Genomic DNA, 18525 nt, shown 5'->3' with positions numbered 1-18525 from the left:
CAGAGCTCCCCCAACCAGAACCATCGCGATATCCTGGGACTCGAGAAAGATTGTAGATTCCCAAGAAACTTTTAAAAGTTAAATACCTGCGTTTCCAGCCATTTAGAGATGCTGGAAAAGGGAGGGGGAGCATCGGAGGCTGGGTCTACAACCCAGCCTGCTGGATCCTCGGACTTGATTATTTTCCAGGCCCTAGTGAACCAGCTCATGAAATCCTGCAAGATGTTGGGGAAACAGATAGAAGAGAAGCTGGCTCCAGTCTCTCTCATGCTGCAGAAGCATGAGCAGCAGCTGGGAGACCTGGAAAAGCGGACGGATGAGGTTGAGCACAGGGTCACAGTGGTGGAATCAGATACCAGTTCTCCAAGCTCTGGAGACACAAGTCCGTAATTTGTGCGCCCAAGTGGATGATCTGGAGAGCAGGGGTAGGAGAACAAACATTCAGATCATTGATCTGCCTGAGGGTAAAGAAGGAGAGTGGTCTGCGGAATTTATTGAGGTCTAGCTGTCAAAATTTCTTAACTTGTAGACTGGCATGAGAGGATTGAAGATCAAGAGGGCTGACTGGGTCATGGCGCGGAGATTGGGTCTGGGTCAACATCCTCATCCTCTCCTGGTGCAGTTCCATCGTTACTAGGAGGAGAAAGTGAGGTCTGCAGATGCTGGAGATCAAAGTTGAAACTTTATTGCTGGAACAGCACAGCAGGTCAGGCAGCATCCAGGGAACAGGAGATTCGACGTTTCGGGCACAGGCCCTTCTCTCTGCTCATTCCTGAAGAAGGGCCTGTGCCCGAAACGTCGAATCTCCTGTTCCATCGTTACTAGGATAAGGAGAGAGTCATGGAAGCTTCCAGAATCCAGAGGAAGGATCCCAAGGCCCTAATTTACGAGGGCTTTAAGATTATGTTCTTCCAGGACTTCTCAGTGGCGGTAATCCAGAAAAGAAAATCTTATGACGGTGTCGAGAGAAGACTGAGGGAGCTTGGGATTCGGTACTCTGAGATATCCGGTGTACTTGGGGATACTTTAGACGGATCCACACATCTTTGATACGTCAGAGAAGGCAAGAGACTTTGTGGACAAATTAACCTAATCTGAACAATTTTTAATATGTATAAATAGTAGCGCTGTTTGGGTATGTCTTTATCATTTTGTAAAAGAAACAGGAAATCCAGTTGGAGCTTTCTTTTTCTCTTATATTTTCTATTGATAATTTTGTTTAAACTATGTTTGGTGGCGGTGGAGAAGTGTATTTTCAATTTCTAAGTTAAGATACACCAAAGGATGGGTGGGGTATTTAACTCTTTTTCTTTCTTTAAAAGCTTTTTATTTTATTCATATTGGTATTCTATGAAGTGTTTGCTTTTCTGCTTGTATTCATGGGTGCAGCTCTAACTGGGAGAAGTGAAGGTGGGTGGGATGTTTAGATGCCCAATTATGGGCAGTTTCAGATGAGTAGTTGCCCATTCCAGGCAGGGGATGAGTTCCCCTATTCAGCGCCGTTGGCACTTTATATGTTGGATTGTCTTTTGGTTTTTGTTGTTTTTAAATTTTAACAGTTTTGTAGGTTTGTTAAATGTAGTGGTTTTAGTTTATGTAGCTTTTATGTTCAGCGGATCATGTGACACTAAGGCTCAGCAATTCGTGGTCCAGGTTCCTCCTGTCTGGAATTTAAATGTTACTGCAGAAGGTTATTGTTAATTACTTGACTAAATGGTGTAGCTGGAATATCAAGGGAAGTCACGAACAAATTAAGAGGAAGAAGATACTCTTGAGTCTTAGAAAGGCAAAGGTGGATATTGCTTTGTTACAGGAGACACACTTTGATGACAGGGAGCATTTTAAATTACAGCAGAATGGCTTTGACCGAGTTTATTTTTCATCATTTAACAGCAGAAGTAGGGGAGTGGCTATATTGGTTGGGAAGAATCTCCCATTTAAGTTATTTAGAGTGTGTTAAAGACACACATAGGAGGTTTGTAATTTTTAAAGCTTTGACAAATGGGGACGAATACGGTGTTTTACATTTTTATTGTCCCCCAGCTCATCCCCTTAAATGTTTGGTAGAAGCTTTTTCTAAATTAATAAGTCTTGAGTCCCGGCACATCATTATAGGGGGAGATTTAAACTGTCTCATGGATCCCACAGTAGACAGGTTGCCTTAAGGTCCCTCGAGACCCTCTGCAAACTAAACAATTAGTGGATGTATGTGTGGAGTTAAGGTTGGTGGACGTTTGGAGACATCTCCACCCTATGGGCAGGGATTTTACATTTTTCTCCAATCTGCACAGATGCCACATCAGGATTGATTGGTTTTTCAGACCCCTGTGGTAACCCTGGACTTGGTGGCATCTTGTACGATTGGTAATATTACCATCTCTGATCATGCTACAGTGTACCTGTTGGTTAAGGTTAAGGACATTATAGTGTGTCCTAGGCACTGGCGAATGGATCCCTTTATCCTCGAGGAAAATAAGTTTGTGAAGTATTTCTCGAGGGAGTTTCAGGCATTTCTAGACATTAGCTCAGGCCTGGTGGTAGTCTATCTGTCCTTTGGGAAACTGCTAAAGCCTCTGCCAGGGGGTTAGTTATTTCCTATTCCTTCAGTAGAAAGCAGCATGAGGGTGAGCAGCAACATCTCCTCGAAGCACAATTGAAGGCAGCTGAAAATGCTTACTTTGACAGACCCTCGTTGGTCAAACTACAGACGATTATGACACTGCAGTCTGCATTGAATTCCGTGCTCTCACAGATGGCAAAGAAGGAGCTTGCTTTTGAAAAGCAAAGGTTATATGAGCATAGTGACAGAACAGACACATTTAGCATATCTCGCTAGGAAAAGAAGTGCTCCACAAGCCATTACGGCGATTAGGGAAGGGTCTGGGAAACTAACATGTAACTGTAAAAAGACTTATGTGGCATTCCAGAGATTTTACTCTGAGTTACACCAATCTGAGGGTTCTGAGGAGGGGTTGGCCAAAATGGAATCTCTTTTAAGGATCTGGAGCTCCCAGGCATGACCCCCGAACAAAAGCTCTTTCTCAATGCCCCCTTATCAGAGCAAGAAGTGCAGGAAGCTGTGAGGCAGCTTCAGAGTGGAAAAGCACCTGGTCTGGATGGACTTCCCAGTGAATTCTATAAGGAATTTATAAACATACTGTCAGGCCTGATGCTCATTATGTTTAATGATTTGTACAGTCATGATTGACTCCCGTCATCTCTGAGTAAGTCCAATATTTCATTTATTCTTAAAAAAAAGGGTAAGAGCCGGAGTACTGTGCTTCATACAGGCCCATTTCACTCTTAAATGTGAACTTTAAAATCCTCTCTAAGACTCTCATGTTAAGGCTGGAGACTGTGTTACCTTTGATTGTTAATGAGGATCAGACGGGCTTCATACAGCCTCCAATGTTAGGAGGTTGCTTAATGTCATTCTAGCATGTCAAAAACAGTCAATACAGGGACTGGTGACTTCTCTAGATGCAGAGAAGGCATTTGACCGAGTTGAGTGCCTGTACCTTTTCTATACTCTGAAACGGTTTGGTTTTTATAAGTCTTTATAAGATGGGTAAAAGTTCTCCACAGTGGCCCTCTTGCGGCGGTCATTACCAAAGGGGTACGATCAAGCAATTTTAATATTTTGAAGGGCAGCCGGCAGGGCTGTCCCCTTTCACCATTGCTTTTTACGTTAGTGATTGAACCATTGGTAGAGGCCATTCGTGGGGTACCCAATATATCAGCTCCAGAAATGAGGTCAAAATTACATAAGATTTCATTGTATGTGGATGATGTCCTAATTTTTTTGTCAAATCCAGCAGTTTCAGTCAGTGCCTCGCCTAACACAATGTATTCACACATTTGGTGCTTTTTCGGGGTACAAGATTAATTTTGCAAAATCGGAGGCTATGCCTATGGGTGATCTTACGAAGGAGCTAGCTCTTGTGGGCAAACATTGATTCCCATTTAGGTGGTCACAGGGGGGTTTTGTGTACTTTGGGCATATTCATTACTCCAATTCTGGATCGGCTGTTCAAAGCCAATTTTGTTCAATGATTTGACAAAATTAAACAAGATCTTCAAAGATGGGAGGCACTTCTGGTCTCCTCATGGTTGGGTTGGATAGCACTTAAGATGAATATTCTCCCCCATTTGCTATACCCTATATGGTTGCTTCCCTGATTTACAGTAAGCAAATCTTCAGGAGACTGAACAGCTGGTTCAGTTCCTTTTATTTGGCATCGTAAATGGCCCCTCATTAAATTAGCTAAACTGCAATTGCCTCAGATTGGGCGGGAGTGGACCTTCCAGACATTAAAAACTATCAACTAAGCTCGCTTTTATCCTATGTGAGTTATTGGGCTTGTGGGGATCCTCTGGTTAGATATTGAAGCCTCCCAGGCCTGGTGCCCCCTTACCAGTTTTCTGTTTTTGAACAAAATGAGGACAGTTAGGGAGTATTGCCATAATCCAGTAGTCATCAATACTGTTAAAACATGGAGTGCAATTCAGCAGAGGGAAGGCAATATTGGTTAAAAAAATGTTCTGCACCTTTAGTGGGTATGCTAGGTTTTCAAACATGGATGATAGATTCAGGCTTTAAGCATAGAGCAGCTAGGGGTGTGTCTTGCATAGGTGATTTATTTGAGGAAGGTGTAATGATATCCTTTGATCAATGAGCTCGTATTTCTGTACTATCTAATAGGGACCTCTTTCGTTTTATTCAAGTTAGAGATTTTATTCAAAAAAAGACTACACTTTTGACTGATCCCTACAAATTCAACACAGAGAGGGGTGTGCTCACTGCTAAGAATATACTTTCTGTCAGTACTTTATATCATCAATTGGGGGGGTGCCGACTCAGATGAATTCAGTTGACTCTGCAGGGTGTGGGAGAGAGAGCTAGGTATTGAAGTTTCCTCAGAGGCATATTTGGGAAATTGCAAGAAAGATATCAATTTGTAATAGGACCCATACCTTACAGTTGAAGATTTTCCAGAGTCCACTTGGCTCCGGACCATTTGTCAAAATTCAAACCAGGGGTATCTTCAACATGTCCCAAGTGCAAGGTTTGTGCGGGCACTCTTACCCATTGTCTCTGGTCTCGTGGTAGGCTCCAAACATATTGGAGAGCAGATGCAATGGAGAGGATTTTGGGTGTAAGGGTGGAGAAGGACCCGATTTCTCTTCTCTGGGCCTGGCCAGTGTGTTCCTTGCAGATGCGCATAAGAAAAATACTTTTCAATATCCTCACTTTCTGTGCAAGAAAGAATATCTTGCTGGGTTGGGTATCCGAAAAAACCCCAGCCTGTTGGGTTTCCGGAACATTGTTATGGAGCATATTCCCTTGGATTTTCTCACAAGTATGGTACACCACAAAACTGAGAATTTTTATAACATATAGCAGGCCTTCTTTGAATATCTGGACACAGATTTATCTGCAACACTAACAAGGGCTTTTACATAGCCATAATGTTTGTGTTTTACGAGTCCATTATCCAGGGAGGAGGAACTATAAACATATGAGTGTCTTGTTTGGCTGAGCTGAGTTATTACTATTTATAAGTTTGTATTGTATATTTAGTTAAATAGCTAGTTTGATGGTTTTTATTCTATATTTTTCTGTATATGTTTATACATTTGTTCATGAGGATGGGTTGGGTTTTTTATTTGTTTATTTGTACTGTTTTGAATTGTATTGTTTTGTATTTGTAATATCTAAAAAATCTATTTTTTCAATAAAAATATATTTAAGGTAAAGATGACTAGCAGAGGTGTGTGATTTCAGGCTAACAATGAATGAGATGCTGAAAGTCCATTTTGAATATGGGATTAATGATGTAACCATGCAAAAATGCCTATGAGCTGAAGCCCAACTGGACTTCAAACATGCACTCCAATGGACTTTGTCATTAGAAAGTGTAGCATGGGAGCTTTGGGCATGCCAATGGAAGTGGACACTCTCAACTGTCCGACTGAGCTTGGGGAACACCATGTGAGTGTAGGCAATCCTAGAGCCTCATGCAAGGCAAATCCTGAACAAAGGGCAAAAGTGAGAACTGTAGTTGCTGGAAATCAGAGTCTAGATTAGAGTGGTACTGGAAAAGCACAGTAGGTCAGGCAGCATCCATGGCGCAGGAAAAAGCCCTTCATCAGGAATCCTGAAGGGACCAAAGGTCAGCCCACAGCAAAACCCCACAACAAAATGAACTGAGATTGGACAATAACACGTGAAAATTTGCTAGGCCTCATGGAGAGTAATTCTTCATGGGACTTGATGAAATTGACATTTAACTGGAAAAGCTAAGTTTCAGGTCATGCATCATGTGGATGCTTTTAATGTTTTAGTCTAGCTGGAAAGAACTTACAAGAGATTGCCATATACCCCAAAATGCATTTCTCCTAACAGGCCAACGATCCCTACCATCCATTTCGGTCAGTGCTGATCATGAAAATCCCTTCAAGTAAGCTATACTTGGGGAACAGGAATGTCAGACATCAGCAGGTCACCAGCAAAGTTACTGCCAACTGTCTGTCTGTAGATTAGGAACAGGTTAAAACTGAAAAATAAATAGCCTGTAATTACAGTAAAGTACTTCGCTAAATCTTTGGAATACAGTGGTGTTCTTTTCCCATGCAAATATGCTTTCATGCTTCAAGAATACAGAAAACACTGGCCCCACCATCACCCATCTGAGCCAAGCTACACCACTGGAGAACAAGGATTAACAGTGGAGCATCTTTCTCATGACAATTCAGTGACAACAAGTGGTGTATTTGCCCACTGACACAGCCTTGTTCAGAATATTACTCAGATTAGTATTCTCGCTGCTTTTGTACTTCTGGTAGCAACAGCTGATGGTCCTCCTGGGATTGCCATTATCATGGAATCTGTAATTACCTGAATGAAAATAAATTTTTATTTGAAGGTGTAGTGCATCATGATTTTCCTGTCTTTTTCCCTTTATTTTCAGCTCCGGGTCTTGGAAAATGTGTCCGGGGACAGCCCGTTGTATCACCGTCTGGTTTTTATTATAAGGACCAGTGGATGTCATCGACCTGCAATATTTACCACTTTGACACTCCTGCAAAAATGACAGACTGTCTTCGTCGAAAAAAAGTTTACCTGTTTGGAGATTCCACTATGCGTCAGTGGTTTGAATATTTAACTCAATCCATTCCAGGTTAGGTGATTATTGTATCTGTCTGTTTGTTTCTCTAGTTTCGTACAAATTTGAAAATCTGGCTGCCCAACCTTTATGTGCAACTGTCCACCTGTCCAACTGTTAGCCTATCGCTTTCTCTCTGTTGGCCTGTCTATCTCTCTACCATCTTGTCTGTAACAGCGACAATATATCAGAGGCATATATGACACTTGAAATTTGTCAACTGGACTTTTTAAACTATTCTGTCTTCTATGACCATGCTGCTTCACTGCAGATCCCACGTGACTTAATCTTCTGGACCAGACATACCGTCGTCAAATATCTCATCACTTCCTCAAAAAAACTCAATCAAATTTGTGCAACCAGACATTCCCCGCACTAAGCCATACCGACTATTCCTAATGAGTCCATTCCTTTCTAAATGCGGCTAAGTCCTCTCATTAAGAATCATCTTCAATAATTGCTAGACAACAGATGTAAAGCCCAACTGCCCATAATTTCCTGGATTGCCTCTGTTGCTCTTCTAAAACAAAGACTCTTCTCTCTTTAATTTGAGTTAGAGTCCATTGATCCTAATGTTAGTTCTTATCTTGTGCTGGTTTTCAAGAACATTGGATCATTTATAACATTGTATCAGTTAATTCTGAAAAGCTGTTTGTTACCAAGCAAGATTTTCAGACTTCTCTTGGGATTATCTATCACTCAATCTGTAAATTAGAACTGAATAGGTTGTTTATATCTTCATAATTCAGTAAAAGGTACCATTGGATTCTTAGGCAAATGTTACATGTTTGCTTTTCACTTCTTTGTGATTATTTTTCATTTTTATTTTATTGAAGTTAAATGCTGTTCAATGTAAGGCTATTCCTTGTTACATTTTTATATTTTCTCTGTTTACTTTTCCACCCCTGTTTCCCTTCATTTTTGTTGCTGGTGGCACACAACTGGCCATGTCTCCTTTAGGAGCGTTGTTTCAGGAATTTCAGCTCTAAGTTTAACATTGTAAATTTGTACTTACAAGTTTCTGACTCTCTAGCATTTGTACCAAATAAGGAGTGATGACATCACCAGCTTTCTTTTTCATTTCATACTAATTTGAAGAAAGAAATTGGTTTGGACAGAAATAAACATTCTTACTGTAGTGAAGTGTTTTATAAGCAGTATTGAGTTTTGAAAGCTTTGTAACAATTCAGTCAGGAGCATTTGGCTTCCTTTTTGAATGTGAGAACTGGAGACATTTGGGTTTTATTCACAAACACAAAGACAGGGCTTCGAGCTTGAAAAGTTTTATTCAGAAATAAATTAATTCTGTCTTCTGGTTGGTCAGTGTCCATAAAGAGTTCTGTAAGGCTGTTGGAAGTTCAAGAGGCTGATATTGCTGACATATTGTCTGGATCCTTTATGTTCAAGGCTGCTTTCCAGTTGATCTTCAATTAGATTTCCAAATATTTACTACTGACATCTTAATCTCTTTATTTACAAATGGTGACCCAGGATATAAGCTTTTCATCCAGCAGAGCTTCTTTATCTGGTGTGACAATACTTGTTATCGCTTGTATTATAAGACATTAAGCACAGGGGCTATGGTATTGAAAGATTCAGCAAACATTTTAGTTGGCTATTAGGTGCAATTATTAAATCCACCAACACCTGATGGTTTGGAATATTCTTAATCCATTTGTTTGCAATGGAAGAACATTCTGCTTGTACCATTTTAGACTTCAAGCCACCTCCAATAAGAACTGTAGTCTAGTTAGTCTCCAATCAGTTTCTGAAATAACCACAAAAACCATTGGGGTCCTTTTCACAGATGGACACCATTACTAACCATGATAGAATACATTGCTGAAAGCAAAATTACATCTGATTTATAGTAACGCTTGATAATGTAAGAAGCTGAGTGTGAATATTATGATATTGAAGAATTCAATATTATTACCGCTAGTAATTACACACACAAATTGCTTTTTGAACCATGTAAATGTCTAAACAGTAAGCTATTTGATTGAAGGCTACTGAAGCATGTTCGAGGAGAAAGTGAGGTCTGCAGATGCTGGAGATCAAAGTTGAAACTTTATTGCTGGAACAGCACAGCAGGTCAGGCAGCATCCAGGGAACAGGAGATTCGACGTTTCGGGCACAGGCCCTTCTTCAGGAATGACCCAGTTGCAATGTTTCAAGTGACACTTGGGGTAAGATGGGGTCTAAAATCTTTATACCTTCAAGTCACTTCTATAATGCAGTGATGATATCATTAACTTGTCTTGTAAAGATGTACTTATTTTATACGATATTAAATATAATACAGACAGGCAGGAGGCTGGAAGAACACAGCACGCAGGGTGCCTGGTTTCTTGTGTTCTTCCAGCCTCCTGCCTGTCTAATTTGGATTAGAGAAAGAGAAAAAGTATAACATAGCAAAGATAAGTGGGAAAACGGAGGACTGGGAAGCTTTTAAAAACAACAGAGGATTACTAAGAAGGAAATACGCAGAGAAAAAATGAGGTACGGAGGTAAACTGGCCAAAAATATAAAGGAGGATAGTAAAAGCTTTTTTAGGTATGTGAAAGGCAAAAAAATGGTTAAGACTAAAATTGGGCCCTTGAAGACAGAAACAGGGGAATATATTACAGGGAACAAAGAAATGGCAGAAGAATTGAATTGGTACTTCAGATCTGTGTTCACTGGGGAAGAGACAAACAATCTCCCAGAGGTAACAGTGGCTGAAGGAGGTTAGTGAGCAAAATTAGGGCACATGGTATTGGGGGTAAAGTACTGACTTGGATTGAAAATTGGTTGGCTGACAGAAAACAAAGAGTATGATAAACGGCTCCCTTTCGGAATGGCAGGCGGTGACCAGTGGGTACCGTAGGGATTAGTGCTGGGACCGCAGCTTTTTACAATATATATTAATGATATAGAAGATGGTATTAGCAATAACATTAGCAAATTTGCTGATGTTACAAAGCTGGGTGGCAGGGTGAAATGTGAGGAGATGTTAGGAGATTACAGGGGGACCTGGACAGGTTAGGTGAGTGGACAGATGCATGGCAGATGCAGTTTAATGTGGATAAATGTATGGTTATCCACTTTGGTGGCAAGAACAGGAAGGCAGATTACTACCTAAATGGAGTCAAGTTAGGTAAAGGGGCAGTACAAAGATATCTGGGTGTTCTTGTACACCAGTCAATGAAGGCAAGCATGCAGGTACAGCAGGTAGTGAAGAAAGCTAATAGCATGCTGGCCTTCATAACAAGAGGGATTGAGTATAGAAGCAAAGAGGTTCTTCTGCAACTGTACAGGGTCCTGGTGAGACCGCACCTGGAATATTGTGTGCAGTTCTGGTCTCCAAATTTGAGGAAAGACATTCTGGGTATTGAGGGAGTGCAGCGTAGGTTCACGAGGTCAATTTCTGGAATGGCGGGACTATCTTATGTTGAAAGATTGGAGCGACTGGGCTTGCATAGCCTTGAGTTTAGAAGACTGAGAGGGGATCTGATTGAAACGTATAAGATTATTAAAGGATTGGACACTCTGGAGGCAGGAAACATGTTTCCACTGATGGGTGAGTCCCGAACCAGAGGACACAGCTTAAAAATAAAGGGTAGGGCATTTAGGACAGAGATGAGGAGAAACTTCTTCACCCAGAGAGTGGTGGGTATGTGGAATGCTCTGCCCCAGAAGGCAGTGGAGGCCCAGTCTCTGGATTCATTTAAGAAAGAGTTGGATAGAGCTGTCAAGGATAGTGGAATCAAGGGTTATGGAGATAAGGCAGGAACAGAATACTTATTGAGGATGATCAGCCATGATCATAATGAATGGTGGTGCAGACTCAAAGGGCAGAATGGCCTACTCCTGCACCTATTGTCTATTGTCTGTTGGATTCCAGCATCTGCAGGTTTTTTTTTGTCTCTAAATACAGGTTTTAGTGCCATCTCCAATAACGAGAGGCCAGGGTCTTGGAACCTGAGGTGCAGCTACAGACCTGATGGGTGACTTGAGTAGGGTTCAGATTCATGGTCCATTAAGGATCTTGTTAGGACTAAACATGAGCAGACTGCATGATGCTGTCCCGTTCAATCTCACTGTGGGAAATAGGAAGTTGGTTAGCTCAGCCAGGTGGACAAGTGGGTTACAATGCAGAGTGGTGTCAAAGTGTAGGTTTAATCCCTGCAAGAGCTGAGTTTACCATGAAGGACTCTGCCTCAAAGTTACCCCTTGCCTAAGGCATGGTGACCCTCAGGTGAAACCACGACCAGTCATCCCTCTGTAATGAGGGAGTAGCCCTGTGGTGTTGTAAGACTATGGTAACCATAACTTCTCATTGAATATGGGAGACAAGTTGGAGCTGGAGTGGAAGATGGTGGGAAGGCCACCAACTTAATTTTACAAGCCCCTTTGCTTTCATATCCAGTGGCTGGGTGAGCCCTGACATTAGATCATGGAAAACCTCCAAGTTCAATGTATCAGTACTCCACCAGGTGGTGCTGAATCTCAGGGAAACATCACAAACAGTTGCAAATAATTCTAATGTTTGAGACACAAAAAAAAGTGAATCCCTGATTGTTGCCAAATTAATTAATTCCAATTACCTATTCAGATAAAAGTTATTGTTTGTTTCTTTCTTGATGGTAATGCAGTAAACAGCTTTACAGTTCAGTATCTCTGAGGCAACCTCCTCATGGCTTCTTCTATGACTTTATCCCAAGTTTCCAACCCCTGATCCAAACTCCCTCCCAATAACATTCCCCAAGGTATGGCTGTTTTCACTGTGTTTTGTAGCATTTCCCATCTCAGAATAAAGCAGTTCTGATGATTGCTGTGGAGTAATCCTGACAGTAATATAACCTTAACCTTGATTCTTGCTCTTTCTCACTTTGTGAATTGCTTCCCCTCCTCGCTCAAGTTACTAATTTCAATCATTTGCGTGTGTTGCTGTAGCTCTCAGGCCACTATCTCCATTCCTCGTCCATTACTGTCCTCTCACTGACTGGATCATGTGTCAATATCTGAACCAGTCTTTGTTAATCATTTTGCTGCAAACACAGACTGTTCGAGAAAGCCAGCAAGTATGTCAGAACCTGTGCAGAGAAATAGAGTTAACATTTTGAGTCTGGTTTGACTCTTAAGAAAAGAATTATGTTGTGATGGAACTGCAGAGTGATACTCGCAGAAATGTCAGGATTTTTTGTCCAACTTTATAGCCCAGAATAGGCAGAATTCCTGGTGTGCAATCAGTAATGTATTAATTTACTGAGTTGACTCTGTATAAGTTCTATCAACAGTGATGTCCTCCAGGATATTCTAAACTCCATGACCCTGCAAAGTTGATTCAACATTTTTGGACATTCCCTCTGAATTACTTTTTTCGGGAAGCTGAATAAAACTGACACTATATTAATTTGTTACTGCAAAGTCAGCAGAACACTGGGAACAGGTCAGCGGTCTGTCTCTTCAATGGAAAATAGAACTTTAGTTTAAAGGGAGAAAATATAAATTGTCATAGAATAGCTGAAAGCAAGCCAATAAGATATGTAGAAAATGGAGCATATAAAACATTGCAGCCCTTCGATCCTCGATGTTGCGCCAACCTGTGAAACCAATTTGAAACTTATCTAACTTACACTATTCCATTATCATCCATATATTTATCCAATGACCATTTAAATGCCCTTAAAGTTGGCGAATCTACTACTGTTGCAGGCAGGGCATTCCACACCCTTACGACTCTCTAAGTAAAGAACCTACCTGTGACATCTGTCCTATATCTATCATCCCTCAATTTAAAGCTACGTCTCCTCGTGCTAACCATCACCACCTGAAGAAAAGGCTCTTACTGTCCACCCTATCTGGAAAAGTACAGCACAGAACAGGCTTTTTGGCCCACAATGTTATGCTGAGGATTAATCCTAATGTAAAATATCTTAACCTAGGCACCCCTCAATTCAATGCTGTCCATGTGCATGTCCAGCAGTCACTTAAATATCCCTAATGACTCTGTTTCCACCACCACAGCTGGCAACGTATTCCATGCATTCACAACTCTCTGCGTAAAGAACCTTCCTCTGACATCCCCTCTATACCTTTTTCCTAATGTCTTAAAACTATGACCCCTTGTGCCAGTTAATCCTGCCCTGGGAAAAAGTCTCTGGATATTGACTCTATCCATGCCTCTCATTACCTTGGATACCTCAATCAGGTCACCTCTCTTCATCCTTCTCTCCAGAGAGAAAAGTTCGAGCTTATCAACCTCGCTTCATAAAGCAAGCCTTCCAGTTCAGGCAGCATCCAGGTAAACATTCTTTGTGCCCTCTCCAAAACCTCTATATCTGTCCTGTAGTAGGGTGACCAGAACTGGACACAATATTTCAAGTGTGGTCTCACCAGGGACTTGTAGAGCTGTAGCAAAACCTTGTGGCTCTTAAACTTGATCCCCTGTTAATGAAAGCCAAAATACCATATGCTTTCTTAATAATCCTATCCACTTGGGTAGCAACTTTGAGGGATCTATGTACTTGAACACCAAAATCCCTCTGTTCCTCCATGCTGCCAAGAATCCTGTCTTTAATCCTACATTCAGCATTCGAGCTTGACCTTCCAAATTGCATCACTTCACATTTATCCACGTTGATGTCCATTTGCCATTTCTCAGCCCTCCTCTGCATTCTATCTAAGTTGCACTGTAGCCTGCAATAGCCCTCGATACTATCAACAGCACCTCCAACCTTTGTGTCATCTGCAAATTTACTAACCCACCCCTTGACCTCCTCATCTAAGTCATTTATAAAAACTAGAAAGAGCCGAGGCCTGAGAACAGAGCCCTGTGGGACATCACTCACCACTGACCTCCAGACAGAATACATTCCATCTAGAATCACTCTCTGCCTTCTGTCAGCCAGCCAATTCTGAATCCAGATAGCCAAATCTCCCTGTATTCCATACCTACTGACTTTATGAATATGCCTATCACGGGGAACCTTATCAAATGCCTTGCTGAAGTCCATATACACCACAGCCACTGCTCGACCTCCTTCGACCTGTCTTATCACCTTCTCAAAGAACTCAATAAGATTTGTGAGGCATGACCTGACCCTCACAAAGCCATGCTCACTGCCTTTAATCATGCTATGTTTTTCCAAATAGTCATAAATCCTATCCCTCAGAATTCTTTCCAAAACTTTGCTGACCACAGACATAAGACTGACTAATCTGTCAGGGATTTCCCTATTACCCTTCTTGAAAAGAATAACAACATTCACCTCCTTGCAATCCTCCAGTACGACTCCCATGAAGAGTGAGGAAGCAAAGATCTTCGCCACGGCTTAGTAACCTCCTTTCTCGCTTCCCATGGCAGCATAGAATAAATCTGGTCTGACCCTGGGGACTTAGCAATCTTAATGTTTTCCAAAATTTCCAGCACATCGATTTCATCAATCTCGATCCGTTCAAGCCTGTAACCCAGTTCCTCAAAGTTCTGATTCACAACAAGGTCCCTTTCCTTAGTGAAAACCAAAGCAAAAAACTCATTTAGGGCTTCCCCTATCTGCTCAGACTCCACACACAAGTTCCCTATGTTGTCCCTGATCGGTACTACCTTCTCCCCGATCATTCTCTTATTCTTCTTGTATGAGCAAAATATGAGTATCTAATGCTCTGATCATCTTATATGTCTCAATTAAGTCACCTCTCAACCTTCTTTCTAACGAAAACAGCCTCAAGTCCCTCAGCCTTTCCTCATAAGACTGTCCCTCCATACCAGCAACATCCTAGTAAATCTCCCTTGCACCCTTTCTAATGCTTCCACATCTTTTCTATAATGTGGCGACCAGAGTTGCACACATACTCCATATGTGGTCTCACCAGAGTTTTGTACAAGTGCGACATGACCTCGTGGCTCTAAAACTCAATCATTCTACCAAGAAAAGCTATTACACCGTATGTCTTCTTAACAACCCTATCAACCTGGGTGGCAACTTTCAGGGATCTATGTACATGGACACCGAGATCTCTTTGCTCATCCACACTACCAAGAATCTTACCATTAGCCCAGTATTCTTTATTCCTGTTACTCCTTCCAAAGTTAATCATCTCACACTTTTCCACATTAAACACCAGTTGCCACCTCTCAGCCCAGCTCTGCAGCTTATCTTTGTCCCTCTGTAACCTGCAACATCCTTCCACACTGCAACAACATCACAGACTTTAGTTTCAACTTCAAATTTATTAACCCATCCTCTGACACCCTCATCCAGGTCATTTATAAAAATGACTAACAGCAGTCGACCCAAAACAGATCCTTGCAGTACACCACTAGTAACTGAACTCCAGGATGAATATTTCCCAACCACCACCACCCTGTCTTCTTTCAGCTAGCCAGTTTCTGATCCAAACTGCTCAATCCCATGCCTAAAGTTCTGCAAAAGCCTACTGTGCAGAACCTTATTAAATCCATATACACCACATCAATGGCTTTGCCTTCATCCATCTGTTTGATCACCTTCTAAAAGAACTACAGGAGGTTTAGACTCATTTCTCAGCTCCCCTGTGTTTGTTGCATGATACCAGTGCACACGTTATGTCTGTAACTCATTCATTAGAATAGCAGACTGGAAAATTTTGAGGCTAATGTCTGCAGCTGAGAGCCCTCCACTTCCAAAAACCATGAGCATCAGCAACATTGTGGCTTAGGGTGTCAAGCAATTCTGCTTTTTGTGTTTTAGGTCTGAAAACATTGGATCTTGGTAATCCTATCAAGATTGGTCCTCATCTTGCAGTGAACGTAGAAAACAACATTGTGGTAAAATTTCGTCCTCATGGTCTTCCCATCCAATTCAACACCTTTTCAAGACACCTGCGTTATGTTTCAAATGTACTGGATGAAATTAGAGGAGGAGGAAACACAGTCATAGCCATTACTTTAGCGGCCCATTTTACCCCTTTTCCTGTCGAAGTCTACATTCGGAGAATACAGAATATCAGGAGATCAATTCTACAATTACTTGACAGGAGCCCGGATACATTGGTTGTAATAAAAACAGCCAATGTCCGGGAACAGCCCCCACAGATCATTACCTCTGCCAGTGACTGGTACGCTTATCAGTTTGACTCAGTGATGAGGAAGATGTTCACAGGCATCAATGTGGTATTTGTTGATGCCTGGGAGATGACAATAGCACATTACCTTCCTCACTATATACATCCCGGGAGAATTATTATAAAGAATGAAGTAGATGTGTTTCTTTCACATGTGTGCCCTTCTGTAAAATAAAATTTGTATGGAATCATTTTTTAACCAGGGTTTTTTTTGTCATACGATTCAAAATCTCAAGTATAACTTCATATTTTTAGGTGTCTATATCACCATTGCTACAGGATATCACAATCAGACACTTGTCTAATAAACCTGGTCTGAACATGTCCACTGAATATCTATGCACATCACACAAATTGATCAATCATTCAGCACCTCCCCATACCCCTATTCACACAATCTCTCACACACACACAGCACCTCACCTGCACAGACTCTCTTTCACACACAATTCCTGAAGCAAATACACATACTTTCTCTTGCACGTGCATACAAATACACTCTCTCACACACACACACATCGCCTTCCATATATGTGCACATACACACACTGATGCTCTCACACACACATCTTCCAAATACACACACTTTCTGACTTGCACACACTCACACCAACTTGCATACATGTCAACAAACAAACACAAACACACATGCTTAATCCCACCCACGCAGACACGCACACTGCTTTCTCACTCACACGTGTTACTGTACAATTAATGTGCAGTTGGGGTGCGATTATGTATAGCAGGTTGGTGAATGCCCACTGCAGCAGCCATGAGGACTTCTGAGGCAGCCTCACTGCTCCTTCCATCTTTCTGCTTCCATGGGGAACCAGAGGGTGGTTCCTCAGCACAATGTTTACACCTCTCTACAGGTGGGTTAATGTCACCTGAGATGTTGTACTGAGAAGGCTGCAAAGAAGTTCTCCAGTACAGCTGGGACCGTGAGTTCTGTCATGGAGTTTGTCTCCACATTCACAGTGAAACAAACGGACTCTGAGGTCTGCACAATGTCCTCTGCATCCTCCAGAAACCATGGCAATGCCAAGAGGCCAGTACACCAAGTCTCTCAGTGAGCATGCTCACCAATGTTCTCTGTATGCTGCCCTCTCAGTGTAAGAGTTCTCAGCAACAGAACTCGTCTGTCACCTTCCCCAAGCAGTGAGCTGGTTCACTTGAAGCCCCCTCCCTGGTCTGTTTCGAGTCCACGAGTCCTGCTCAGCAACTTACCACGTACTGATCCCGATTCTGTTGAACCTCTCGGTTATGGTCAGTCCCAATGTCTGAGCTGGTAGCAGTGTCAGATCAGTGATGGTGCCTCCACATCCCTCATGTGGTTTCCTGCCTCACTTTTTATATACTTGTGAGGCATGGGCATCATTGACTGGCCCAGCATTTATTGCCATCTCAAGTTGCCCTTGTGTTTTAAAAAATTCTCAAGGTCAGGTTCGTAGGAGAGTAGTCTGACACAGAACAAACGACCAAGAGGCGAGTCTGCTAGAATATGAGCATTTTATTCCCCGCAGCGTCGCCACAATCAGGTCTCATACTTACAACGGGTCTGGCTTATACTCACTCTACATGTTACCGGAACTGGGAGCCGTCAGTTCTCGTAGAGTGGTTGCCAACAACCCACGCTCGGCGGTTAAACGTAACCCCGGAGCAGACTCCCGGGTCTGGCTTATACTCACTCTACATGTTACCGGAACTGGGAGCCATCAGTTCTCGTAGAGCGGTTGCCAACAACCCACGCTCGGCGGTTAAACGTAACCCCGGAGCAGACTCACCGAACTGGAGACTTTTCCAGCTGATATACTCTTTTCCAGATATAAACATTCATGTGAACAGCAGAGCAAGGCTAAAAAACACATTCCATTCTGGTTACATACAGATAAGAAGATTCACACGGGGAGGTGTGTAATAAGATTCACACGGGACTAAGCAACACCTCCATTCCGGTTAGATTCACACATGTATTGGGACATAATTTTTAACCGTTTCACCACATTCCACTGCTTGGCCCAATACATGTGTTACATTATGATTCACACATGTATTGGGACATAATTTTACACCACATTCCACTGCTTGGCCCAATACATGTGTTACATTATGCTTAATTCAGTTCAATTCGTTTCAGTTAATTTCAGTTCAGTCAATTCAGTGTAGTTCAATTCAGCTCAGTTCAGGTCTGTTCAGTTCAATTCAATTGTGTTCAATTCAGTTCCGTCCATTTCAATTCAATTTAGCTCAGTTCCATTTTGTTCCATTC

General features: G+C 41.9%; 1 protein-coding gene across 6 annotated transcripts in view; it reads left to right on the top strand.

The window, feature by feature from the left end:
* Positions 1 to 16441, top strand: part of LOC122555272 (NXPE family member 3-like) — a 54571-nt gene extending 38130 nt beyond the window's left edge. For all 6 annotated transcript variants that reach the window (XM_043701102.2, XM_043701099.2, XM_043701097.2 and 3 more), the window contains 2 exons: positions 6972 to 7181; positions 15884 to 16441. In XM_043701102.2, coding sequence (XP_043557037.2) covers positions 6972 to 7181; positions 15884 to 16431 — 758 coding nt within the window. In that variant the 3' untranslated portion in view covers positions 16432 to 16441. The remainder of the gene's footprint in view (positions 1 to 6971; positions 7182 to 15883) is intronic.
* The last annotated feature ends 2084 nt before the right edge of the window (positions 16442 to 18525 follow it).

Source organism: Chiloscyllium plagiosum, unplaced genomic scaffold, assembly GCF_037043375.1.
Source record: "Chiloscyllium plagiosum isolate Xiang-an unplaced genomic scaffold, Cpla_swu_hap1 HiC_scaffold_12, whole genome shotgun sequence".
NCBI classification, from domain to species: domain Eukaryota; kingdom Metazoa; phylum Chordata; class Chondrichthyes; order Orectolobiformes; family Hemiscylliidae; genus Chiloscyllium; species Chiloscyllium plagiosum.
Note: the sequence above shows the minus strand (reverse complement) of the source record. Positions and strands in the feature narration are given on the sequence as shown.